Below are 25,940 nucleotides of genomic sequence, written 5' to 3' on the forward strand. Positions count from 1 at the left end.
TAGTAAGGGGTGGGTAGTTTTACAGAAGGGGTCAGCACTGTAGGCGCTAGTCATGTTATAGCAGGTCTCTGCTTGTCTTCTGGAATAACACAACACAGATGACAGCGTCCTCGTAGAGCTAGGAAAAATCAGATGGCTCTTACACAAGTTCAGGTAAGAGGACTTAAGTGTGTTTTGCATGAATAATTTTCCTTTTGAACTGCATAGCGGAGGTGGCTACTGTACCCGTGATCATGTATTTTACTTTGACATACTGTGTTGTATGCCATTGTCAGTGGGTATATGTGTTACTTTCCATTTCACAAGTTACTGTGAATGCTTTTGCGTCTTCTTGCTATCGGTCTCTCTCACAGACTTGGCACAAATACCATTCTCACATGAGAAAACATCAAAGTATTTATGAATTTGCCTGGAATGTGAACTGCCTTTCGCTTTACTTAACCATCATAACTGATTCTACCGGCTTTGGCTTATCAGTTTAGCGGTCCACCTCTACCAACATCACTTATTGTTCACCATTTGTGTGTGTGTGACTCTAAACAGAAAGTCCCCAAAATAAAATCACTGGAATGAGGAAACAATGCCCTAGTCAAAGCCTCAGTCATACCAAAACATGTTTGCTTGGGAGCAGGACTATTCAGTTTTATTCCACATGATCAATAACTTTGGCGATATTAGGGGCAACTGAGAGAGACAGAACATTCTTGGGGTTAATCAGTGTCACATTGACTTGATTTTGTTCAATAAAAGACTCAAATTGTCAAATAGTTTGCACTTGTAAGTGACAGGAATAGTAAGGTACCCCCAAACCGCTGTACAATTGCTGTTTTGGTATAAAGCATCTGCAGTAAAATGTGTTCCTGCAATGGTGAATTTGAAGGTTGAATAGTTTTTAACATTTACTGGCATTGTGTGCTTACAGTTACTGAAAAATTAGCATCAATTATACCGTGTGGATCCTTCACAGAGGTTGATAACAATTGATGAGAATGGCACATGACTGCCAGTGGTCTGTTCTTCTATCTGGTGATTTCTCAATGCAGACAGTGTGATGTGTGGGGTAGAAGGGGGAGAACTGAAGGTTTGGCTTGGTACAAATTTATTTGAGGAAGTGAGACATCTCAAGGGAAAATTATAAAAAGACATTCAGGATATTATGCCACTCTAAGTATGTAAACATGGAACAATCTGGGGATTTTCCACCTTTTGCTTTTTCCCCCTCCAGGACCAGACTGCTAAAGGGGAAAGGATCAATAAGGAAACCGGAGAGCTAAGTGCTTCAGGGGAGTTATCCGTCTCTGTGGAGTTAAAGGTGGAGGGCTCTTGTAGAAACCCTCAACTCCCACAAGTCCTCATAGAACAACTACAGGAGCTGGGAATTCACTCATTCTCGAGTCCTGACCAAAGAACTGACCATGTCCCTTTAGAACAAAGAGAGGAACATCTAGTCAAAGTCCTGCCCCTCTACATACAGGTATGAACCTCTGGGACAACAATGTGTCTTTTTATCTCTCATTGTTCATCCATGCATCCTTTTGCAGACATATATTTTGCTGTTCATCTGTCAATCAAGTGAGTCATTTTTTTCTATTCTGAAATAAATGGTGACTCTCAACTGGGGAATCATTAATGGATTATGGCAGGAGAATTTTTTAGTTTGAATGAATACCCAACCTTGAAAACGATTGAATTGGTGCCTCAGGTCAAACTGCTCCTGCCCACATGAATGAAACAACGTGAGATTGCAGTCAGATGTTTGTCCCTCAGCTGATCCCATCACTGTCTCTTGAACGAATGCATACGACGTTTCTCAGTAAACCTATACAGTTTACAAATACAAAGTTGCTTCAGGCTGCACTTTTGATAAACTAGAAGAAGAGGAATGAATCATTCTCTGTGCCTGAAACTCGTCACAGTTGTGTAGAAACCTTTTTTCCTGTGCACACGCTCAGTATACATTCCATCACAGATCTGTCTGTGTGTCTGTGTGTGCGTGCGTGTAACACCATTGATCGGGCTCTCAGCTGCAGACGTAATCACTCTGTGTGTGTGGTGCTGTGTGTGTACATGTGTGTTTATGTGTAAGCCTCATGACCAGAATGTAGGGCCTCACTCGAGAAAAGCAAACTCGGTGAAATGTGATATCCTCTTATGGAACTGAAAAGAGCGTATAGCACTGGCTTCCATTATTTATAGTGTAGTACATTACCCAAAAATCTGATATTCAACTAGAATATGTTTATATTGTTTAGTGCATTTTATAATGCCTTAATTGCTGTATAGCAAGTATGTATGCAAAGTACAACTGAATGAGCACAACATTTTATGCTTATAATTTCATACCAAAACAGTTCACATAAAAAAAATCATATTACAGACAGTATAGATGTAGATACCATTTTCACCCAAATATGCTTTTACAGTATCCATCACCTCCATCTCATGTTTAATTTGTCAGTAAATCACTTCAGGCTCTAAAGAATATTTATGCTCTCCTGTGTATTTTGTATGATGGACTGTCCCCTTTCTGATCTCAGGTCTGTGAGGATGGGGGAAGACTTGAAGGCTTAAACATTAAGGGGCTTGCAGCTCTCACTGCTGATACTGTCATCGATAACATCCACAACAGACTGGCTGAAAGACCTGCAGGTACTAACAACTGTTCATATATCATAGCAAACATATCACAGTTTTTTTTCTAGGTGGAGGGGCTTTCTACATTTACTCTCTACTTCTACATTTTCAGTGTGCTCAGGTTCTTTTCCAGTAGTTCTTATTCTCATATTGTAAACGTCACTGATATCATGTATTGAAAATGGGCGAACAAAGCACAAGTATCTGGTCACAAAAATGTGGAAACAGCGTAATCTGTAGTTCCCTTCTTGAGGTTGGATGCTTTCTCTGGTGTTTATCTACTGATGTCCGGTTAGTTTTCTCTCTTTGTGTCTCCTCTGTTTTCATTCCATGTCCCTCTGTCGCTTGATGTTTATGTATTTTTTCTGGGGGTATGAAGGAGAACATTATTATTATATTATTATTATCTGTATGTTCTAAGGGAAGTAGATGCTTCGGTTTTTTAATGCAGCCTCTGGTGTCAAGTTTATCGAGGCGCTAAAATGGTGCATGATGCTTTTTAACTACTTTACGAAGGCATGACTTTTCTTGCTCAATTTGACGCCCAGCTGGTCTTTTTAGGTTTTTATTCAAATAATTTCACTGGATCACCCTGTGTAGCACCTAAACTTGACTCCTACCAAAATAGAAACGGAATGCAAATTTTCTCTCTGAAAATAGAAACGAAACTTTTTCACTTTTTTATACTTGACTGAAATGTGGATTTAGATTTGACTGATATCTGTTGCAGTAGAATGTGAAGAGAAACGGCTACAGTGTGTACAGTATGCTGTGTTGTTGTCTTGGCCTTGTTTATGACCCTTAGTCTATATTTTTCAGCACATGTTGAGTCATGTTGAGTTTTTTGTTTTCAGAGGGGGCTCGTGCTGCGGTGGTGCGGTTTTTCCAGAGGCAGGATCCTCAGGAGACAAACCTTGAGGCGAGAGACAATCAAGGGTGGCTGCTGTTAAAGTCTCTGCTGCTGCTGACCGCTGACAGCTCAGTGAGTGAAAATTTTAAAGTGAAGCAACGTCAAATTTCCACTCATTCATGGGGAAATGAATAACCCTTATGAACTGTATGTGATTCTTTGACTGGCATTGGATGTTGGACAACATTCATTATATTGATTATTACCCCAAATGTGTTCACAATGTATCAACATTTTTTTAAACTAATTATAATAACTCCTATTGTCCTAGGACAATGCAATTTATTATAATAAGTATTAAACTTAAATTTTGAAAATGATAAAGAGCTGGACATTCTTTTTCCTGAATTTCCATCATTTATACGGAATGTATTTTATGAGGTGACTGACTAACGTGTTTGTTTGTTTGTAGGATATATTGTCCTGTATAAACCCAGGGCTCCCTGCTGCTTTGGTGAAATGTCTGTACCTGCTAGTGTGCCTTCCAGCTGAAAAGGAGAACTTGGCCATAGAAGAGACCTTTCAGGAGCCGCTAACGCAGGTCAGTTCCAGGGAAATAGCGTCACTCTTTGTGTTTTTCCTCCTCATCATGCAAGCTTTACTTGCCACTCTCTGTGTTGCTTCTATTCTTTTTCATTGGATTTTGTTCTCACTCTAAACTTCTTCTCCAGGTTCTCCTTCAGCTCTGTAGGCAGCCAGTCAATGTCGAGAGACTGGTGGAAACCCAGGAGCTGCAGTGTCTAATCATTGGCCTCACATCACTGTGGGACCAGACCAGCGCTACATGGAGACATCAGGCCTCTCGTGTACTCAAAGCGGTCTCTGCTGCAGCAACAAGCAACACTGTCCCAAGCTTGCAAGGTGAGGTAACTTAAAAATAACTTAAAAATCTGAATAAGTAACATTTTTGTTTATCTTGTAGTTATTTAATTGTTCTGCTTCCTAGTTATAATATACTATGTTTCATCAGTTCCACTGAACACATAAAGTATTAAATACATCAGAACACAGGCTGCATTGAAGGTGAATAATTATATTGTATTAGGGAAAGTTATTTGTGCAGACAGATATTTTTATTCCAGTAATGGGTTGATTATACCAGGGACATATGACCACACATCCAAGCAGAGCAACATATTGCAAATATGTTTCACATGATGCCTCCATCACGCCAGATAATTCACTTAAATGGGGAATGTTCCAGTGCACACAAGTTGCACTACAAAACAAATCAAAGTTTACTCATTACAAATGATCAGCCTTTTCCAGCATGATATTTTTGCTATTTATTACCGAATCATCAATCTCTAGCAGTTTGTTAAACCTGAGTGAGGACAGCAGATTTTATTGTAGCATGTATTGTTTCTCTGTAAAACTGTCTTTTAGTTTAGTTAAGTTTAGTTTGGACATCACAGTAGCATTAATTGTAAAAAACATGAATGCAAAAGTACAAGATGCAGCGTGTTTAGTGTTTGTAGGGAAGTGCTAATCTGTCCACGGGAGGCTTTTTAAATTGAAAAAATAAAATAGAAAAAAAAAGATATACATAAACAGAATTACACCCACAAATACCACAAAAACATGGTCTTAAGAGAAGTGTGCTTGTAACTTTCTTCAATTGGAAATGTTTCTTCAGTTGCAAATAACTACTTCACTAACCAAGAACACTGTCATTTCCTCATTAGGCAAGAACTGTGTGCGTATCTGCATCCAGAATCTGTTGCACATCAGTGCTGATGTCCCGGGGTCGCTGCTGGCTGAGGTGGCCGTGGCTGTGTTCAGCTTCATTAGAGACACCTATTCTCTCAATCCAGCCCTCTTTGTGGAGTTTGACAACAATGACGGCTACAAGGCCCTTGAGATCATCCTGAAACGGTGAGAGAAAAAGGACAACAACAGAAGAAGAAAGAAACAAATTAAATGAGACTCAATGAAAGAGTGCTCTTAGAGAGGGCATACTTTGTTTAAATGAATAAAAAGGCATCAAAAGAGGCAATAGTTAAATGACATTCTTAGAAATTAGGTGGAATTTCATGGTGTAAATTTAAAGAACCCTTTCAAAGTGTGTAATTTGTCATATGAATGTAATTTGTCTGCTCTTAGAGTCAGTAAAGAGAAATCCGCAATTGACTTCACTTTTTTCGTCTCTCGTCATTATGCCATCATAAGCTGTGAAGAAGGTGTTTCTGTGGATCAGTTACAGCCTGTGGAGGAGTTGCTGGCCCTCATTGCGTCTTTCACTCTGCTTGGAAAAACTGAGCTGAAAGTGGCTCTTTGTGTGACGAATCCCCAACCTCCAGCGTTTAAGTTTGACCCGCCACTCACCAAAGGTAGGTCAAGTTTTCTTAACTGCACAGTAAGTCCTGCATTGTTATTATCTGACCACCCCCTCCCTAATTATCTTTAACTGTTGATTGTACCATGAGGTACCGGAACCATCCCTTCCATATTCATACTCCAAACCTTCTAATTATCATCGCATGCATGACTCAGCAAAGATAGGTTAGGGAGGGGAATGGGCCCCCCAAATGAACACACAGTTCATCCCTCCTTTGCACTTTTACACTCCTATAACCCACCCAAACTGCTCCGCTCCCTTCCCCTGATTTCCCACACACCCTGACTCCCCATTCCCCGACTGCTGCCCCGCTGCAGTTCACAACACCCCTCAGGTTAACAGGAAGCTGAGGTGATTATGTCTGAGATGATGAAGTGGAGGCTTCCCCTCTAACTCTGTTAGCATGCTCCACATCCATTCACCACTGGCCTAAAGCAACCAGCCATCTATCATAGATGCACACACACCTCCATCCAACACTCATAAATAGAGTGTCCATAATAAACACACACACCCATTCAATTATACACACAGACTCACACACACTCAGCACCCATCCATCACATCAAGGAGTAGATCTCTCTCCAGCAGAGGGACTAGGGAATGTTTTCTGCTGATCTTATTTGGCTTTGATTCAATTTTGATTAAGTGTGAAAATGAATCCTATCCCTATAACCAGGTATATATTTATACGCAACAAACACAAGCGAGTTTTGGCTTCCAAATCTAAGACCTCCTCTAAATATTTTGACAATGCAGCCAACAAACTCTATCAAGGAAGATTATGCTACTTTTCTTTTGCCTTCATGCATGTTGTGTTGTTTGTTTTCAATCTATCTATGTATGTATAACTCGATTGACTCATGGGATTCAGCTTGTGCTCCGTGTTAAAGGTTGTTTGTAATTTATTTGTTTTCCCTTTTATCTGAATTTTACTCTCTGACCTTGCCAAAGCAAAATCTGATAAATTGAGCTTTAAATTCAAAACATCTTTTGGCTAAATTGACCTCAGGCTGATATTGTTTATCCCATTACTGTTTGTCATAGACTAGACAAGAAGACATTGTCTTCCAATTTGAAGTTTTATAAACAAACATGCATACCATATTCAATAGGACCCATTTTAAAGGGCTGAAACCTCCTTTGTCAAGTTAAGTGTACTTGAACATTTTTGATTGTTCATCTCCTATCTTTGTCTCCAGGTTTAGCAGTAAAAAACTTGACCGCCTTCCACCTGCTACAGGCCTCATTGCTGCGTTCTCACGACTCTCTGCTGTGCTGCCAGCTCCTTCGAACCCTGCAGTCAATATGGGAGAGGGACACAGCCAATTTCTTTCTCTTGGAGTGGACTGTCCAGTCGATGGCCCAGCTGGCTGCCTGTGTGTGGCTTAAACCAGCACCTGTCCAAAAACTATTCTTTTCACTGCTAGAGATGGTATGACTTGGTATGTCCCTGTGCACAATTTCTTTTTGGTTGATACATCATACATTTGAGGTTTGATTAAATGCTTTCTTACAGGTGATATTTAAGTTGAACTACATCCCCCACAAGACCTTGCGGGCAGTGCTGGTTGTGCTGAAGCAGAGCTGGTCTGGGACACTGGCTGGAGGAGTGGCAGGGATAGAGTTTGGAGTGGTGGCTCTGAAGTGTTTTCACAGGTGGGCTGTGCTAGTTTGTACAAATACTACTCAGAATTGTTCATAATACTCCTGCTTCAAATACTCATCCTTAATGTATCTGATGCTAGTCAGAATTTGTTGTTCCACTCTCAAAGATAGCTTAGATAACAAATGGTACTGCAACTGCTTAGTCTTATCATTGAGACAGATGTACACAGAACAGGTAAGACCGGATAAAGTTGCCATTTTTTTCCAAAGCTCTATCTCCTCTACTCTGTAGGATGACGGTGCACAGTGGTATGCTGGTTGAGGTACTGAGTGACTGGGGCCTGCTGGAGCTGCTGCTCAGTGAAATTCGTAGGAGAGCTAAAATCCTCAGGAAGGCTGGAGTTGTCTCTTCACCTCAAATAAGTATGAACTAATTCATTTGTTTCCTCAACTTCTGATGTAATCATGATTGTACAAATACTCTCTCAGACAGACAGTTGAGTGTTGTGACATAACAACATATAGACAATTTGAGATTGAGCAACACACCCAGTCATGAATCACTACCTTCAATCTTCAAAATGAGTGATTTTGAAATAAAATTGATGTGGACCTTTGCCCTTGAACCTGCAAAGATTGATCAGCAGCCAAATTTCAACCTTTTAAGGTTTACTCTGTAACTTGCATCTGAAGTTCTTTTGCTCTTTAGATCCCCAGCAGCTGCCATGTGTTGAAGACAGTGAGAGACTGCTCACTACCTGTATGCTTCAAGTTGTGTCAACCCTTACTCTGCGTTCAATCAAAAACACAAGTATACACATTCACTTCTATTCATAACCATTTTTTTGTGTAATTCCTTACTCTTTCACATTCTGAAACCATTTTTTGTTCCTTTTTAATTATATCAGGGCTAGAAATTGCTGTGGTATACTTCATTTTTTTAATGTGTATTCTAGTTTCAGTGCGAGACCTTGGTATGGTTCCCTACATAAAGATCTTCTTGGATGAGGATTACTATCGAGGTCCCACTCTGAGCATTTTGGAGCAGCTGGCTGAAATCAACCCAGAGGAGTTTATGAGTACAGCCATAGGAGCCCTCTGCTCCTCTACACAGCAGGAACTGGGTTTAAAGCGGGACCTTTTGCAGGTACCTATGACAACAACACAAAGTCACATCCAGAAACTCTCAGATATGCAGTGATCTCAGTTGAACTGTTAACGTAGTCTCCACTCTACATCAAATCATAACAAATTGTAATGCACTTAAAACATAATAAGCTAGTGAATTTATTTTCTTAGCATGTGGGACCCTGATAACATTATACACAAATGCAGATTGATTTGCTAAAACAGGTTTAGCTGTTAACTCTGGACCGATTCGATTATGCCAGCAGCCTTGTGCTGTGGCACTCTGAAGATTACCACCTCTATCAGATCAGTGAATGGGACAGAGATCTGATTAATCCTAACTAAGTTACACACCCACTGTACGTGTCCGTTTTTATAGATGGCAGTGAGAAGAGCACTTACTTGCAGATATTGTGTGTGTTCAATGTGTGTGAATGTGAACGCTTTTGCTTGTTTGTGAGTTCGTGCAACTTGTTTTGTGTGTGTGTTCTTTGTGCTAACGTGGTTAAAGCAGGTGGCAATCAGATTGGGTACGACCTGGGTTGGCAAGTGTTAAGAGCCATTGTGATTACTCCAGTTTCAGTTAATCACATTTCTGCCTGCGTTCTGCCTCACACATTACCTACCTGATGGATTAGGTCTCTAAATTGAATAAAGCTAATGTGATTTTGTTCACCTCCAAAAACTAGTTACCAGAAATGATTTATGGTATATCTATATGTTTCATCTATTTTTCATGACATTGTTTTAATTGACTAGGGAGATGCTTTCATAATTGAGACCTTGAGCAAAGCATACATTCTCACTAAAGTATAGTAGTCAGCTTTGTCACATGTGTGATTAGGCTTACGTGTGTTTGGTGATATCTCATGTCCATTGTCCAAATAGTCTGTCTGACTCGTCACTTCTGTGTTTCAGTCTGTGCGGAAGGTGCTGGAGAGCCCCAACAGCTGGGACGCCTTCAGGAGAGCAGGAGGCTTCACCGGACTGCTGTCTCTGGTGATGGACATGGAAGGAGCTCTGGCTGACCCTCCACAGGGAGAAGTGTGGAAGTCCCTGGGGCACCAACCGCTGCTGGACCTCCTCCTCCTCACTCTACACATCCTGGCCTTGGCTGTGCATCTTCACACAGTAAATGCACACCATTTTGAGACTGGTGGCTTTTATGAAAGGCTGGCAGAGGCTCTCCTCCAGTTGGGCTGCTTCCGCGCAGCAGGCCCTGAGAAAGAGAAATTTGATGAAGACGAGGCCTCCTGTCTCAAGACTGCAGATGACAACCAGTCTCCTGGAAAAAGCTTTCACCAGTTTGTAGAGTTTGCAGAGGCCCCTAAAGCTCCCTCCTCTCCCTCCACCACACCGCAGCCCAATCTGCCTGTCACTCTTCGAACATGTATAAGGCTGCTCTCGTATCTCGACCAGTTGGCCACAGGAACCTACTCTCCTCTGGAGTTAAACTTGGGACTAGAGCCTGAGGATGGGTGTGGTGGAGATAAAGACAAAGTAAATAGACCAGCAGGGCATGAAAGAGTGTTTTCAGGGTCCCCTCCTGTCCAATTGGGATCAGGTCTGCATTCTGTGGAGGACACACAGGGAAGATCCAGAAACACAGCACCCAGTATTTCCTCAGTCTGCACAGAGTCTCAGTACAGGTGCATATTTCTAACCATTTGGAGGTGGTGGAAGCTATATTCCATTCATTCTGAATTGTATTGAATGAATGGGTTCTATGTGTGATCTCATGAATGTCAACCCATACTTTTTATCTGTTTTTTGCTTTGCAATAGGTTCAACTGCGATCATATTATTCTTCATCCGGGAGCAATCCGTGTTCTTATGACTCTTCTCCCATCAGTATATACTCCCGAGGACCCACAGGTACCTTTCTAGACTGAACATGTTACAGTCCCATGCAAAATATTGAATACACGTTAGGATGCCAGTATGAGCCACATTTTCTTTCCTTCTTTCCCAGCTCTCTATGGAGGTCCAGTTCTCACTGGCGCACCACATCCAGGCCATGGTTAAATCTGAGCGAAACCGCCATATAGTGTGTGAAGGGGGGCTGGTCTCCACACTCCTGAACCACTGTAAGAGCATGTTGCTGGGTCCAAACCACCCGTTACATCTACCCGTTACTCGTATCTTGGAGAAGCTCGCATCCCAGGCCATCACATCTTCAGACTTCAGGTAAAACGTCTGAGGTTCAGACACATGCATATCTTTATTGCACTGAAGATGAAGGCACTTTTGGATTTTTTTTTTTGCAAATTTTAAATCTGCTACAATATTCTGACATGTGTTACTTTTTCCTTCTCAGAAAGTTCCTGTGTTTAGGAGACCCACTCATGTGCTGGGCAGACAAAACGGCCAAGCAAATAGAAAGTGCCCCGCTAGCCAAACCTCCTGATTCAAATGGTACAGTCTTGTTTTGTTCTTATAACTCAGTTTTTCTATTAATGCCTGCTCTTTACTAATGCATGTTTATTAAATTAAACCCTCTCAAGGTTTAATTTGGTCTTTCAGACAGAGACATGAAGCAGGTCATATTTTGGTTGTGTTTTCTAAACCAGATCACCGTACAGAGGCAGATGTCTCATCGGGGTCTTCAGTTAAGACACTGAAGCGGACTTTCAGCTTGTTAAAGTCTATGACTCGCAATGAATCCTTTGTTGGTTCGGCAATCCCTGTCCACCAGATCATCAGTCTGTTGTCCATGACGTCGCCACGCACCTTCAGACCACATCTAGTCTCCGCCTCACCTGCCTTTGTAGAGTTTGACATGAGTGAGAGTGGATATGGGTGAGTCCTTGATTTACTGGGTGCCTGTTTAGTCCTGCAGTATCAAATAAACTAGATGGAACTTCTAGTTATTCTCTGTATGATTCTATCATGAAACACATGTGCTCAGTGAGGTTTGGCTTGTGGAGAAATCCCTCCTTAAAAAAGTAAAAGAATGAACAAGGACATGGAGAGATACTTCTCAAAATATATCTAGCATTGTAAAAGGCAAAGACAAAGGTTTAGTTCACTGCAGTTGCAGTTGCCTGTAGTCTCTGTGCAGCTCAGTGACATGTAAGGCCAAAAAAATTAGAATAAACAGGAAGAATAACCCATTGATTAGCAACTCTATTGAAGTGCGGCACAAGATCATCACACAGGCAGGATGTAAAATCCATGCTGTCTCCTGTGTGTACTAAATCTAGAATTTTAACCGGCTTGAGGCTCTCTTCATTTTAATCATGGCATGAGAAAGGGATTCATGTGATAGAGGATATGTTTGAGGATAACACCTTGATGTTAGCTTCAAGACAAAGTTAAGCCCTTATTGCTAACTTACCTGTAACATCAAAAATAAGATAGCCTTTTGTTTTGAAAACATATTGGAAAGTAGATTCAGGATTATTAATTCACTCATTTCTTGCCATGTGACGGTATGCTTTGCAGCTGCCTTTTCCTGCCCTCTCTGGCTACAGTGAAAGGAGTGGCCGCTGATTCAGTTTCAACAGGTGGAATTGGAGGAGGTCAGTGATGCGACTTAATGTTTGAAACTCACAAAATATTTGAGAATATATCTAAATAAAATGTCTAATCATCTCCTTTATTTCATATTTTAGACTGCCGTGGTTTTCCTCCTTCAGCTGGTGTCACATTTTCCTGCTGGTTCCAGATCAACCGGTTTAGTTCAGCCTGTGATTCCCACCCAATCCGCCTCCTGTCAGTGGTTCGCCACATGTCCCGGACTGAACAACAGTACATCTGTCTGTCTATCTCCTTCTCAGCCTATGACGGCTGTCTGGTAATCTCCACAGAGGAGGACGCATTTACATACCTGGGTAAGAGTGACAGAAGTCTGGTCAATAGTTGACCCTGGTGAACTTTACATAACATTTCTTGATTGAAGAAATTGATTGATGACGGTAGGGGGATTTTGTTAGCTTTCTAGATTTCTTTCCAGCAAAATAGGCAGCTATTCCTAATCTATTGGGTTAAAGTAGGACTGCACAATAAAAGTTACAACATGACTTTATACTGCAGGGATTTACCAAATGTCTTTCCTCATGTTTGTTTAACAGACATGATGGAGCCAGAAGTCTGCCCTCCCACTTCTTTGCCTACATCACTGAGGTTCCGCTGCTCCAGCTTGCTGGTCCCAGGTCAGTGGCACCATCTGACTGTGGTCATGGCCAAAGACGTGAAGAAGAGCTGTATTGCTTCAGCCTACTTGAACGGCAAGGCAGTTGGGACAGGAAAGGTATAGCAAGAGGAGGGAAACTGAGGATCTGATGATTGAACTGATCTTGCACAAATGTGACATTTATGTATTCATGTAACATACCCTCTGCGTTTTCTGTCAGATGAAATATATTCAGCCATTCCCTGGTCAGTATGTCTCCATGGACCCCGCAGCTGTGATTGATGTGTACGGACTGATAGGAACACCAGCTTTCTGGAAGGAGCGTGCTGCTCTAGTGTGGCGAGTGGGTCCATCTTACCTGTTTGAAGAAGCTTTGAGCCCTGAGGCTGTGGGTGTCATGTACACACAAGGCACCGCCTACCAAGGCAACTTCCTGGCTCTGCACAATAAAGGTGAGTCACGAGATCTTGTGTAAGAATTTCACAGAATTTCTACAGTATGTCTTTTGTTTACTTAAAGTAAGTTATCCTAGATAATAGCATATGATACATGCTGAATCTGTAAATATATTTAATTGTGGTTTTATTAATCGAGTATGATCCTAGAATGACACAAGGTTGTTTCTAGATGCCTTAGGAATGTTGTTTTTTATTAGTCAATGTTTTGGTATGCAGTAAATCATGTTGTCATGGTGCTCATTGCATGCATGCATGATTTTCACTGCAGAACAGATTTGCTGTAATGTAGGGGACCTTATGTACTGATTCAAAACAACTTAACTTATGTGCTATGTGAGGACAATGTTCACATAGAAATATTTTGTCATTAATATTCTAATTACATGCAATTTAATGCAATTGTGTGTTTTTTTAAATAGATTAGGATAATAATGGTTACACATTACATTTGTAAGACAGTTCTACTATACCTACCTTTGTTGTCCCACCTCTCTGTTCGTCCCCAGGGCATGATGCAGATGCCAAGTCTCTCACTCTCAGGCTGGTTCCTGAGGAGAGGATCTCATTTGGCATCAACCCAGCAATTTCTACATTAACAACTGTTGTGCAGATCAGAGAAGACTACAATGAGGTGGACTGCAGACTGATTGCTAAAGAGGTAAGCTGAGTCCCTGTTTGAACCTATGAGTTTGTTGTTTTGATACACAGTAGCAATCATTGTGTGTAATTACAGATGGGGATAACATCCCGGGATCACTCAACCCCTGTGTTCCTAGCTCAAAACATCAGCCAGCACCTAAGCGGTACAGCTCGCACCATAGGAGCAGCCCTGGTTGGACATTTTGGTAAATGACGTATTATTTTGAAAAGTTTACTTGCGCTTTAGTTTATTCTTGCAGGCTCACTTGGTAAGCTCTTGGTTCCCTTTCTTTTAGGTGTGCGTACTTTCACCCCCTGCAGTGCATCCAATGGTTTCCTGTACGTCGGCGGACCTGCAGTTGTTCTCAGTCTAGTTGCAATGGCGCCAGATGATAGCTCTCTGTATGCAGCTGTCAAAGTTCTTCTTTCTGTGCTGGAGACCAACTTTGCCATGCAGCAGGAAATGCACCGCATCAATGGATACAAGGTATGTCGGACCTTTTCGACAATTACTGGAGTAGCTACACGTGATGAAGAAACAAACATCTAAATCTGCTACCTTACTGTGGTGATCTATCCTTAAATGTATATTGCTCTGCTTGTAGCTGCTAGCTTTCCTGCTGAAGATGAAGCACAATCTGGTCAGCTACAGAACCCTTCAGTTGGTTCTGTATCTCTCCAGGTCAGTGGAGCTGAGCTCTGGGTCCAGTTGCATACAGAACACACCTGCTTTCCAGGCCCTGCTGTGTGACCTGGAGGTAAGCATCTAAATCTAAGCATAAAAGTTCAGCGGATGTAGGAAATGGATCATTTTGAATGTCCTCCCTGTGTTTATTTGGCATCTTCTTAAGGGAGTCTGGAAGCTAACTGCTAACGTGTTGTTTTTCTCTTCGTGTTTCAGGTGTGGCAGAAAACATCAGATAATCTCGACCTTTCAGTTCTGAACCACTTTGCTGAAATCCTGAATTCCTCAAGGTAAATTTCACAGCTTTCAGCATGTGACCAGAGAACAGGTATTAGCTCTAATCTAATTCATTATTTAGTCACATGGCCAACAAGTTAGGTTACGCAATAAAGAGGGTGTTGGTCAGGATTGATGACAGACTTTATTGGCTTTTATGTCAACATCTGCGGTATCCTGCCATCAGTATCACAGAAATGTACACGTACACATGTGAATAGTTCAGGGACTGTTCAACAGAATCAGTCACAGAGGACAGACAAGAAGAGCTTGACTGAACTTGTGCATGGATTGCTGAATAAGATTATCTGTCCGTGGGAACAGATTGGGATTGATATTAATGCTCTCTCTGTTTCTCAGCGGTGACAGCAGGAATGCAGCAGTAATGCACAGTGTGGGCCTGCTACCAACGCTGCTATTCGAGCTCTCTGATCCTGCTGTGACCGTTCAGAAGGTTAAGATCATTTCTTGTGTCATCACATCCCTCCTAAAAGCTCACTTCACCCCTCTGGACACAAGCAGGTACAGTCTGGGAATGCACCAGCCACAACAAAGTGCTCCTGTCATACAGTTTTCATTTAAAGTTTTCACGAATAGCTCTGTATTTCAAATATCTCCCATTATCTGGTCAGACTTGGGCTCTTCCTGGTCTACACACTACCTCCTCTTAGTAATACGTATGAAGGCGCCAATGAGATATCTGATGGTGAACTTTCACAGGATACACCAGGTACACCATATAACCAAAAACCACAGCTTATAGAGTACATTACATGTCTCATGCATGACCGTTGTCACCAGTACTGACCCAGAATTGTCTTATCTGTGCTGTAGCTCAGAGCTCTGATCCAGCCAGCCTCATCTGGATCCGCAACCAGCTCTTACGTTCTCTTTGCGAAATCCTCAACTCAGACAGCCTTCTAATCAAAGAGTGAGTGGCATCTGTTACAACTTAGCTGAACCAAAACTGGAATGAAAACATATTTTCACAGTATTTCATGTGCCATAATGTCATGGCAGAAACTAAACTGAATTAGTTGATCATGTTCTTATTCCCCACCAGTGAGCAGAAGGCCTTGTTTGAAGCCCTGGGCAGTGATTGGTTCCTGCTCTTCCTTCAGCCCCATCTTCACCCTTCCACCTTGAAACTGGGTCTCGTCCTGCTCACACACTTTCTGTCGAGTCCCAGTCAGCAGGGCAGCTTCAGAGAGGGGGTACTCCCAGCAACACTCATAGAGGGCATGGAGGAACCCCTTGCTGTCTTGGGTACATACATTTTAATACTTTTTTCGAAGTAAAGCTCGAAAATAATTCAATTTTGTAATTTTGCCTTGTATTGTGAGGACGACAAGTTATTTTCAAACTTCAATACACAATTCTAATGAGTAAAATGATTAAATTACATTAAGTGTTGTTATATTGTTTTCACATACTGACTAAATATGGTATTTTAAAGAAATATTTTGGAGTTTTGTTTGACATGTACATGCAGTTCAGTGTAATGAACAGTTAATTATAGATTAACATGCTTTTGCATATATATAAACCTCATCATGACTTGAATATGAAAAATGAATTAGCATATTATAGTTGTATTAGTGTGATACTGCTTTTAATTGTATTAAACATCTTAACACTCACCTTCTTTTTAGATTTATTTGTGTCTATGCAGTAAACTGTTGGGTCTTTGTGGTGAAAGCATACAGGTGCTCTTTGGATCCTTCAGGTGTGCTTATTTAGTCTTGTAAAGGCCTCCATGCATGGGTGGAATATGGTCTCAAAAAATATAAAATACAAGTGTCCTTCAAAGATAATCCAATGCACACTGCAGGGTTTGTGTAAAATCCAAATGCTGTTATGTTACATGGCAATATGTATTTGAAGTGACCAATGCTACGTGACCAACATGGGTCTTCATCAGGGTCACACCCTGTCTTGGATTATTTTTGAAGCAGACTTGCATTTTATATATTTTTTGACAATATTCCGCTCTTGCAGGGTTGAATAAGGAACTTCTGTCATTGATTTCTTGCCTTTTCACCAGACAACCTACGAGCCCATTCTTGGTCTCTGGAGTGCCTCAGCACCACGTGCCCAGGCTTTGATATTCTACAGGGGCTGCTGATCAGACACAACCACCTGCCTCAGGTGTTTGAAGCCCTGGCTTCTCTGCTGCTGGAGAAGAAGACCAGTCACACTGCAGAGGGAAAGGTGGGTAATTTCCATAATTTTTCAGTTTGTAAATCAACTTCATCATCCCTGTCATAATGTTCTTATGTGTCATCTACAGGTGCATTTGGATGATTTCCTACAGTCATTGATTGACAGTCAAGCAGACACTCCTGCTCAGCAGCTCTGTGTTGAAGCTGCAACAATACTGCTGGCATTAGTCAAAGTCATCATCACTCGGGTGAGAACATAATAACCTTACACCTTCAGAAAGTTTAACCACAGATAGATAATGTATAATACTTAGTATTGTTTTAATGTTTTAACAGACTGTTCCTCAAACAAAGGACATGTCAGGCACTGATGCATCATGGGAGTTGCAGCTCCCAGCAAGTGTGATGCAGTTCCTTTGTCTGCTCCATAACCTGCGGCCTAGAGACCCACTGTGGGCGTCACCAGAGTTCCTCCATGCACTCGCAGGAGTTGTGTTTCCTTTGGACGTTTCAGAGGTTTGTGTTTTATTCTGGATTTATGAAGCCCAAACAGTTATCAAATCTCAGGTCTTATTCACTGTTTGTTTCACTTCTTTCAGAGTGTAGTTGGGCCTTGGGTAATGAGTGAAGGTGAGGACACATTCAAGAGTCCTCCAAACAGGAAGCCAGTGTGCGACTTCATCCGTATTCTGCTAATGGACAGTCTTCTTAATGTGTCTGCCAACACCAACACACATCCTCTCCTTCTGCTGCTGGAGGTGAATGCACACACACACACACACACACACACACACACACACACACACACACACACACACACACACACACACACACACACACACACACACACACACACACAAACAATTATTTACTATATATGTTTTGGTTATGGAACACACTCTAATATCTTTATACACGCAACACAAACGCATTATTATCAAAAGGCATTCCCTCTGATAAAAGACTAAAAAAAACTAAATCACTGCAAAACTCTAATTCCTCCAGAAGGTGCCACTCTTTGCTCAGCTACTAAATAAAGCAGATTCAAGGAGCTGTTGATAAAATCATTCACCACTAGGAGGGAGAGAGCAGCAGCAGGCCTGCAGAACTACAGATTTTTATAGAGGCGTTTTCAGATAGATGAGCTTAACCCGCATGCACACACACCAACACATACACTTGAGACAACATTGGACAAAGTGTCAATCAGTCATGTTAGAAGTAGGCATATCAAAATGTCTATCTAATTATTTATTTTTAAATGTATCGGTTTAAATCAAGTTTCTTAAACTAATAAACTGTATAAATGTCACAGTTTTCCCCTGAAGGTGCATCGCTGGAACAGAGGCAGAGTTTCCAGACTGAGCTGCTGGAACTGATCATGGACATCATCCACATGCTAAGCCATGAGGAAGAAAACAACACTCATCTCATCTCACAAGGTAGAATAATAATGCATGCTTTGCTTTTAGCTCAAACTGAAAACCTTTTTCATGCAAAAAAAACGAAGAAGTCTTGTCATCAGAATCTGCTGCTTTTTATTTGTAACTCTCAGACGGCAAGAGTCAGACACCTGAAGACCAGATGGGCACGTTGATGGAGAATGTGGTGTTCTTCAGTAGGACTCTGCAGCGACAACTTTACGGCGGAACATTCTTGGGAGACTCTGAAAGTTTGATCAACTTCCTCGCAGATCAGATTCTGGTGGTGAGACGAACATACAGTAGTATACACACACCTCCATATAGATGCTTAATATGGGAAAATATGTTTTCATCATATTAGTTGCAATTGTAACAACTACTTCCAAGGCAGTGAACATACAAAAAATGTTTCACTTACAGCTAAGCCAAAGGAATCTGACATTTATAGTTCCTTTTTTTACACTGGTGCCATGTTAAGTCTTAAAATATGATAGGATGGAATAGAAGTCATCTTAGGGATTTTCTTTGGAACAGGGTAACAGATTTATAGTGAAATTTACAATGATATTTTGATTTTAGCTTTTTTTTTTCTTCTGTGGTCCGTGTTATTAAGTATTTTTCCTAAATTGAGATGACGCACTATTGATTACATGTTTGTTTTTGTTTAGTTTTTATGTTGAATGTCTTGTGCTTCTTTGTGATTTCTTTGTCTGTTAATATCTTGGGGTTTTATCATCTTGTTGGAAATAAGTGTCTTCACTTGAACATGTTATCATTTGGATATATTTAGTTTCTTTGTCTGATACTTCATAATATGTTGTTTACTTCTAGGCTCTGGAGAAAGGACAAACACAGAAAGAGAAGACTGTGTCTGCATTATACTCGTGCACCAATAAAGTCCTGCTTTACCTCTTGTCTCAACCGCGACGTTCCCAAGAAGAGAAGGACTGCGTCATCAGGGCATTGCAAACCTTCATGGAACGCTGGGATGTTGTCATGGCGACTTACAATGCAAATGTGAACTTCATTACATGTCTTCTCCATTGTCTGTTACTGATACGATCGGGCAGGTAATAGCGAAACTGAAAAGACACACACAAACATGTAGTTGAAACAATGGTTCACTGGTGATTCAAACAATCACACTTTTTTTTGTAGCTACCCTGAAGGTTTTGGATGTGCGGCACAAAAAGTGCTGAGCAGGAAAGCTTCGTCCCACTTGTTTGCTGCAAGAACCAGAAATTCTGCACGCTACAGCAAAGCAGCAGACATTACCACAGGTATGAAGGCCAGTATGTGATTGTTCATTTCCATTCACCACTTTAGCCTGACTTTTTTGTAGATTTTCTAAGTCTATAGAGGTTTACAGGGTCACTGGAGAGTTCAGAAGGAATGTTTCTGTTTGTGTGTGTGTGTTCCAGATGACAGAGAACTAGTGTCGTTAGCCGAGGCCTGCTGGTCAAAGGTCATGGCGGAAAGGCAGCGCATGCTTGAGGAAACCTCTAAGATGGAGATCTCAGCGAGCCACACGGCGGAGATGGGGCCTGTCAGCATGACTGACATCAGCCCTCTGTGGGAGGAGATGGCACACAAAGCCTGGCTGCTACACACAGGTAAAATATACTAATAACCGCAGAAGAAGAAGATTCCTGAATTTGAGAAAAAATCTAAAAACAACATGTATTTTTTTTTTGCCTTCTCAGAGACTCAGAAGAAGAATGTGGCCGGCAGTTCTCAGAAGAAGTTTGATATGATCAGCAGCGCTGTTCGCTCAGCTTTGGGCAGACTAGGCAAAGACTCAATAACAGTAGAGGTAAACACACACTAAAGTTTCCTAATTGTTTGGATCTTTGGCACATGACAGTACAGAGAGATTTGTATGCTTGTGACTGTTTTCCCCTTTTCATAGTGTCGGGTCGTTACCTTTTTCCCAGGTGCTCTGAATCCAAGAGCGCCATGTCCAAACACTCATCCCAAAGTCACTGTTGTGTTTGTGTTGTCGGCCGTCCAGCCCTGTGGGGGTGTTTGATTATTTCTTTAAATGGATTTGGATTATCACAGCTGATTGCCCCTGAGTGGGCATAGTAATTGATATCTGTTAGGCCTATCCACGGGAACACTCGGTACAACACACTGTTTGCTGCTGAAGGTTAAAGACGCGTTTATTGTTGTTTTTCCCCCCAAAACACGTGGCCCACATCATTAGTTCCCCCACAACGCTTAAGACGTTGAGCCATCTGGAGCAGGGAGCGGGGACATATTACTCAGGCACACAGGCATGAAATTACCGCGTCTGTGTGTCTGTCTCACCCCCACAAAAGCGTGTGTGTGTTCTTGTTTGTGCGCTCCTCTTGCCGACAGAAATCGGGTTGGCAATTATAGTGGTACCAATCTGATGAAAACATTATTCATTTGATGTTATTCTTTATCATATCAGTCTTTGACAGGCTATCAGAGAGGGTGATGAATTGTTTTTCCATCTGAGAGGCAAGGAAGAAGAGGGAGGGATGTTTTCCCTTCTGCTGAGTGTTGCACCACTTTGCTCTGAGTAGGTTGCAGCATGCAGCGGGTGTTTAAAAAAAATGATATTCAAATCATCAGTAGTGGTCAGCCAGTCTGTTCATTTTCGACTCATCTTCATGAAGAAACAAGTGAGTCATTAATTAATTTCTGGATCATCAACTTATGACCTTTAGCCGACAAGTCATGAGCTTATGGGGTGTCTCTTCTCAGTCACTGGATCCATAGTGATGTGTTTCGAATGAGCATAGTTTCAGATATCTACTTTTATTAAACAAAAAAAGAGTTTTAAATCCTACTGTAGGTAATGAATGCGAATAACGAGACTGATAGGCAGACTGTGTCCTAAGTCAAGCTTCAGTGCAATTCTTCTGGAGATTTATTTCATCAGCGACTGCAGTTTCCATAATCATATCTGTGTCCTCATATTAGAAAGATAATTAACAGCACTAATGATCACGTTAAGTTCATTACACATTCACTGCCAGCCCAGAATGAAGTTGACATTATGTTGCCTTATCATCAAAGGTGGCGTATTGTTGGGAAGTCATTAAAATGGAAATGAGTGTGATGTTCTGATGTTAATTGCAGAGGGAAGAGATGAGTTATGTATTTAATGCAGCATTTAAAAAGCCAATGAGGTTCCTATCTGCTAAATAGGGTAATTAATGCTATATATTACTTATGTTTGTCCAAATGAAGGAATGAAATTAGGAGATGATGACGCCGACTTGCTGTTTATCTGTCGCAACATGGCTCTAGTTGGCAAACTTCATTATTACACTCTTTTTTTCTTGTCTGTAATATTTCTATAATCTCCCCTCAAATTACTCCTTTATTTCTTTCTCTGCACAACTTCTCATTTGGATACGCAGTCAGTCATTTAGAAAAAAACAGTTTTCATTTCCAGAGGGCTTGTCAAAGTTTGTCAACTTTTTACACATGGGTTTATTCTGAAATTATGAATTTCTGAATTTTTGCATCTCTAGTATTACAGAAGTAGCTGTTTGTTTTTGTTGTACTTGAAATCAATTACTGCATTAATGGGGTTATTCCACAAAACACAGAATTAGCATCTGTAAATAAGACTAGATATAAAGAGTTACTGCATGTTCATTCAGTCAATTAAATGGCTTTCCTGGGTCAGCTGCGAGGATGGACACATGTTGTTTCACTAGTCTCTCAGCGAGCACTGCTGTGATGATGGGCTTAATGAAGCAGTTAACAGTCAGAATATGATCCCAGTGTGTCTGCTGAACATGAGCATCCTGCAGTGTCAACACGGCTCTGTTTTGGGTTTTTCTATTTTTTCTTTTCTTTTATCTTTTAATCAACACAAACACACACAGTAAAGACACCCACACGCTAGCCTTGCCCTTGACTGTGGTGTGGCTCAGTGATATTAATGTTTATGTTAATTAGATCACACCAACAAATGATTACATTTCCAGGCAGGGTTATTGTAAGACTGTAGCCACTAGCTTATTTTGCCCAGTGAATGCAATTTAGAACAGATGTAATTGTATGAATGCATTGTAATTGCATGAGGAAACAACAATACCATTATGAATATACAATCTCTGTGAACATGATGTGTGTTGTGTGTTTACAATATTAGCTAGAGGAAGAGCGATTGTGCCGCCCGCTCTTTTCATTTGCACCCATCGGGTTACTCTCCTTTCTTTGTAGGAGTTTCTGTCCTACATGGAGTCACATCGACAGAGAGGCCACAGCATGTTTGAGAATATGAGGATAAACCACGTACAGGTTTGACAGAAATGTGACCATGAATATACTGTAATAAATGGAATTAAAAAGCCCAAAATGGATCCGTAATAATGTTCATCTATTCCCTCTATCTGGGCCTTTTTCTCCATCCCAGTTAAGAGCCAGTGAGTGGGAGCGAGTGAGCTCCAAATGGCTGCATGTGGAGGACGAGCTGTTGAGGGAGAGAGCTGTGTTCGGCCCGGGCCCAGGGGTGCTGCTGAGCCGAGACTGGGTGCAAGATGCTGCTGAAGGACCCAACCGAACCAGATCACGCGTCCGCAGAAAGGCTCTAAGACGTTCCAAACAGGTATGGCCTCTCAGTTTAGTGCGGGATCCGAGAGCAGGGCCCTATTTAGTGTTTAGCCTTTAACAGTGTCATATGTTGTTCCAACAGGTGCTAGGAACTATTTGTCTGGGTTTAAGGACTGGCATGTCTGAGCAGGACAAAAATAGACAAGAAGATGACATGGGTAAAGAAAAGTGTTTCATTTTGATTTTATGTTTGCTTTTACCAGAATGTAGATGTTGGATTTTGGCTCACTGGGGAAATTTGTTAAAAATTGAACAGAGCCCAAGATCCTGTGTGAAGTTGGAGCCGAGGCTAGAGAGGATGAAGAAGAGGGAGGACAGGATTTTGACCGTCTGACCTTCTTCCCTGTCCTGAATGAGACACCTGCTGTCACTGAGGGTCCACTCGACCCCTTGCCCCCCGAACCCTGCTCCCACACACATGACTGCCATGACATACGCATCATCCTGCAAAAGCTGCATCCTGGAGAGGAGGTACTTGGTGTGCGCTGGGTTAAAGACAACACGCCTCCTTCCCAGCCTGCTAGTATTCACAATGATAATTATCTGATGTAGACTAAGGGATTCCAATAGCCCAGCGCTGCTATCAGAATTTCATCTTTCCTCATTAGCGTAATGTTTTAATGTCGAGACCCAGCTCAGCTCCTCTCATTCTTCCAGTGAGTTAGAAACCAAGGCACATGTTGACAGGGACTCTCATCACTCTGGCAACCAGCGGCGGCTTTTAATGTTTCTGACAGAAGTATTAATAAAAACAGTAGGAGGTGATGCAAGCTGTCTTACATCAGCTTAGTAAGTGTGTGATGTGTGCAAGTGTGTCCTGTTGTCTTGCAGTGGTTCAGTGTGAGTCCTGCTGAGCTTCCTGTCAAATCAACACAGTCATTAGCTCTGAAAAATGCACACACACAGTAACACAGTAACACACAAAGGGAGACCCACTCATAATTAGCTTGCCAGCGCCAATAGTGTGATTATGACAGTAATGTGTGTGGGGAGAAATCAATGGTCTGACATTAGGCTCTCAGTCAATAAAAGTCCTCCTTTTCTCTCCTTCTTCCCATCATCAGCTAAATCACCAGCAGACTGATAACGCGTATCTGTCCAATGCACACTGAGGAGATAAGGAAACAAGTTTATTGTTATGTATTTAATCTTTGACAACAATAAATGTAACTCGTGTTTTTTCTGAAATATAGTCATTGTTAGTGACAGTTGTCCTGATGCAAGTTTGTATTAACTGATGGAATACTGCCATTCAATCTGACCATGATATAGCTCAATGTAAGAGTCCTGTGCTGTGTAGCTTTGACTCGCTCACCTTGACTCTTATTAAACGCTTTCCCGTGACAAGTGATATTATCCATCATAGCATGTCTATGTGTGCATTTGGACAAGAGGTTCTGATCACTTAGCAGGTTTCCTATTGTGTGTGTGGCAGTGATTAATTCTCCTAATAATGGCCAGGCAGTGTCTCCTCCTCCACCAAGTCTGTGACTCTGTTTCTAGGGGGGCAGGGAGTCTGATTTGATTAGTATAAATTGTGTGGGCCCTGCGGGTGTGTCGGGGGGCCCCATATGGTTTTTGGGCGCTGTGTCCCAGAGGGCCTGCAGCGGGGCCAACACAGGGAGACAGCCAGGTGCACACACTCACTGTGAAATGAGGGGAGACAATAGAATTAGCCACACATTATCACAATGCAGTTAGCATTAGCTACAACCGGCGCTGAAAGCAGCATGTGGGTCCACTTTGGCGCGGGATGAAGCGCACAGCCACACCGCTCCCCATCAATCAGCTCTGATAATGAAGTGTTCAACTGTGTCTTTTTAATAATGATTAGAATATGTGATTAAAATGATCAATCAAGTAAAGCCTGAAGTGCCTGCGTTGCTGCCATGTCATGTCCCGGGAGAGAAGTGTGCCGATGTGTGCCTCTCACACGGGGCTTAATGCATCTCCCTGTCTCTCTCTTCTCCCTCCTTGTAGGTAAAGGCAAAGATGTGTGTAGTGACGGTGAGCGGCCTCAGAGTGACAGAGGCGGTGCTGCTGTTTGGGAAAGAGAGCCTGCTCGTGTGTGAGGGATTCACTCTTAGTCCTGCTGGAGATGTGTGTTGCAGGAAACATCACCCGAGCAGGTACAGCTGGGTGTGCCGTACACTTGTGTGCAGCAGTTTCAGAAAAACCCAGAACTAACAGATTTTAGCTTCTCAGTTGTTCTGATTGGTCATCTATGTGTCCCTTTCTGTCTCTGCCAGTGTGAGGGATACCTTTATTTCCACCATGCTGAATAAAGAGCCGCCACCAGCCCGCTGCAGACGCTGGCTCTATAAGGATATCAAGGATGCTCGCTTCATACGTTTCCTTTTAGAGGTCAGACATCCTAATGCTCTAGCAGATGCCTTGTATTAACATGCATCTTAAATTCAAATTCTGTCTTCACAGGATTTAGTTGGAATACATTCACATTACTGTTAGATGTTAGAAGTTTGATCAGATTTGTTTTGCATTTTCTCTTGCTCCTTCAGTTGTTTTCAATTAGTTGTTTTTAAGTGGTAATAATAGCATCAAGTCAAGATGCATGTTAAGTCTAGGTTTAAAGAGGATATGACAGATAAAAATATGTACAAGAGAAAAATGTCATTGAGTGTAAGTCACAAAAGAGCCAATTTGTCTCTCTGTTACTATCAGGACAACGCTATCGAAGTCTTCATGAAAAACGGACTTTCAGCCTTCCTTGTATTCCTGAATAAAGACCACGTCTCTGCATATAAAAGGTGCCACATTTCCATAAACTGGAGGTTAACATTTTTTATTTTCAGCATTATGATGACTCTGCTCTTCAACCTTTCCTCTTGTTCTCCCCTCAGGTTGTGCACGGTGGTGCCAGCATTAAAAGGCAGAGGGGTTGCTGAGGTGATTGCTAATGCCAGGTAAGTGTCCACAGTTGGTC

At 41.7% G+C, this 25,940-nt stretch overlaps 1 protein-coding gene across 1 annotated transcript in view; it reads left to right on the top strand.

Moving 5' to 3' along the window:
• The window catches only part of wdfy4 (WDFY family member 4), a 39,732-nt gene continuing 13,792 nt past the window's right edge, over window positions 1-25,940 (top strand). Inside the window, exons 1-49 of the mRNA XM_054599792.1 lie at window positions 1-153; window positions 1,226-1,474; window positions 2,538-2,649; window positions 3,489-3,616; window positions 3,957-4,085; window positions 4,216-4,405; window positions 5,230-5,419; window positions 5,714-5,874; window positions 7,085-7,317; window positions 7,402-7,541; window positions 7,783-7,913; window positions 8,200-8,301; window positions 8,447-8,637; window positions 9,537-10,267; window positions 10,403-10,493; window positions 10,591-10,805; window positions 10,936-11,033; window positions 11,189-11,417; window positions 12,063-12,139; window positions 12,233-12,451; window positions 12,692-12,870; window positions 12,974-13,205; window positions 13,718-13,869; window positions 13,945-14,056; window positions 14,147-14,337; window positions 14,456-14,608; window positions 14,752-14,825; window positions 15,172-15,333; window positions 15,444-15,541; window positions 15,646-15,742; window positions 15,875-16,077; window positions 16,856-17,022; window positions 17,102-17,221; window positions 17,310-17,489; window positions 17,573-17,731; window positions 18,289-18,415; window positions 18,529-18,680; window positions 19,229-19,467; window positions 19,556-19,677; window positions 19,819-20,010; window positions 20,101-20,210; window positions 22,607-22,684; window positions 22,800-22,991; window positions 23,079-23,154; window positions 23,253-23,467; window positions 24,977-25,125; window positions 25,246-25,360; window positions 25,679-25,764; window positions 25,858-25,920. Of these exons, the coding sequence (XP_054455767.1) occupies window positions 133-153; window positions 1,226-1,474; window positions 2,538-2,649; window positions 3,489-3,616; window positions 3,957-4,085; window positions 4,216-4,405; window positions 5,230-5,419; window positions 5,714-5,874; window positions 7,085-7,317; window positions 7,402-7,541; window positions 7,783-7,913; window positions 8,200-8,301; window positions 8,447-8,637; window positions 9,537-10,267; window positions 10,403-10,493; window positions 10,591-10,805; window positions 10,936-11,033; window positions 11,189-11,417; window positions 12,063-12,139; window positions 12,233-12,451; window positions 12,692-12,870; window positions 12,974-13,205; window positions 13,718-13,869; window positions 13,945-14,056; window positions 14,147-14,337; window positions 14,456-14,608; window positions 14,752-14,825; window positions 15,172-15,333; window positions 15,444-15,541; window positions 15,646-15,742; window positions 15,875-16,077; window positions 16,856-17,022; window positions 17,102-17,221; window positions 17,310-17,489; window positions 17,573-17,731; window positions 18,289-18,415; window positions 18,529-18,680; window positions 19,229-19,467; window positions 19,556-19,677; window positions 19,819-20,010; window positions 20,101-20,210; window positions 22,607-22,684; window positions 22,800-22,991; window positions 23,079-23,154; window positions 23,253-23,467; window positions 24,977-25,125; window positions 25,246-25,360; window positions 25,679-25,764; window positions 25,858-25,920 (7,832 nt within the window). The 5' untranslated portion in view covers window positions 1-132. The remainder of the gene's footprint in view (window positions 154-1,225; window positions 1,475-2,537; window positions 2,650-3,488; window positions 3,617-3,956; window positions 4,086-4,215; window positions 4,406-5,229; window positions 5,420-5,713; window positions 5,875-7,084; window positions 7,318-7,401; window positions 7,542-7,782; window positions 7,914-8,199; window positions 8,302-8,446; window positions 8,638-9,536; window positions 10,268-10,402; window positions 10,494-10,590; window positions 10,806-10,935; window positions 11,034-11,188; window positions 11,418-12,062; window positions 12,140-12,232; window positions 12,452-12,691; window positions 12,871-12,973; window positions 13,206-13,717; window positions 13,870-13,944; window positions 14,057-14,146; window positions 14,338-14,455; window positions 14,609-14,751; window positions 14,826-15,171; window positions 15,334-15,443; window positions 15,542-15,645; window positions 15,743-15,874; window positions 16,078-16,855; window positions 17,023-17,101; window positions 17,222-17,309; window positions 17,490-17,572; window positions 17,732-18,288; window positions 18,416-18,528; window positions 18,681-19,228; window positions 19,468-19,555; window positions 19,678-19,818; window positions 20,011-20,100; window positions 20,211-22,606; window positions 22,685-22,799; window positions 22,992-23,078; window positions 23,155-23,252; window positions 23,468-24,976; window positions 25,126-25,245; window positions 25,361-25,678; window positions 25,765-25,857; window positions 25,921-25,940) is intronic.

The sequence above is a fragment of the Anoplopoma fimbria genome, chromosome 6, assembly GCF_027596085.1.
Source record: "Anoplopoma fimbria isolate UVic2021 breed Golden Eagle Sablefish chromosome 6, Afim_UVic_2022, whole genome shotgun sequence".
Taxonomy (NCBI): Eukaryota; Metazoa; Chordata; class Actinopteri; order Perciformes; family Anoplopomatidae; genus Anoplopoma; species Anoplopoma fimbria.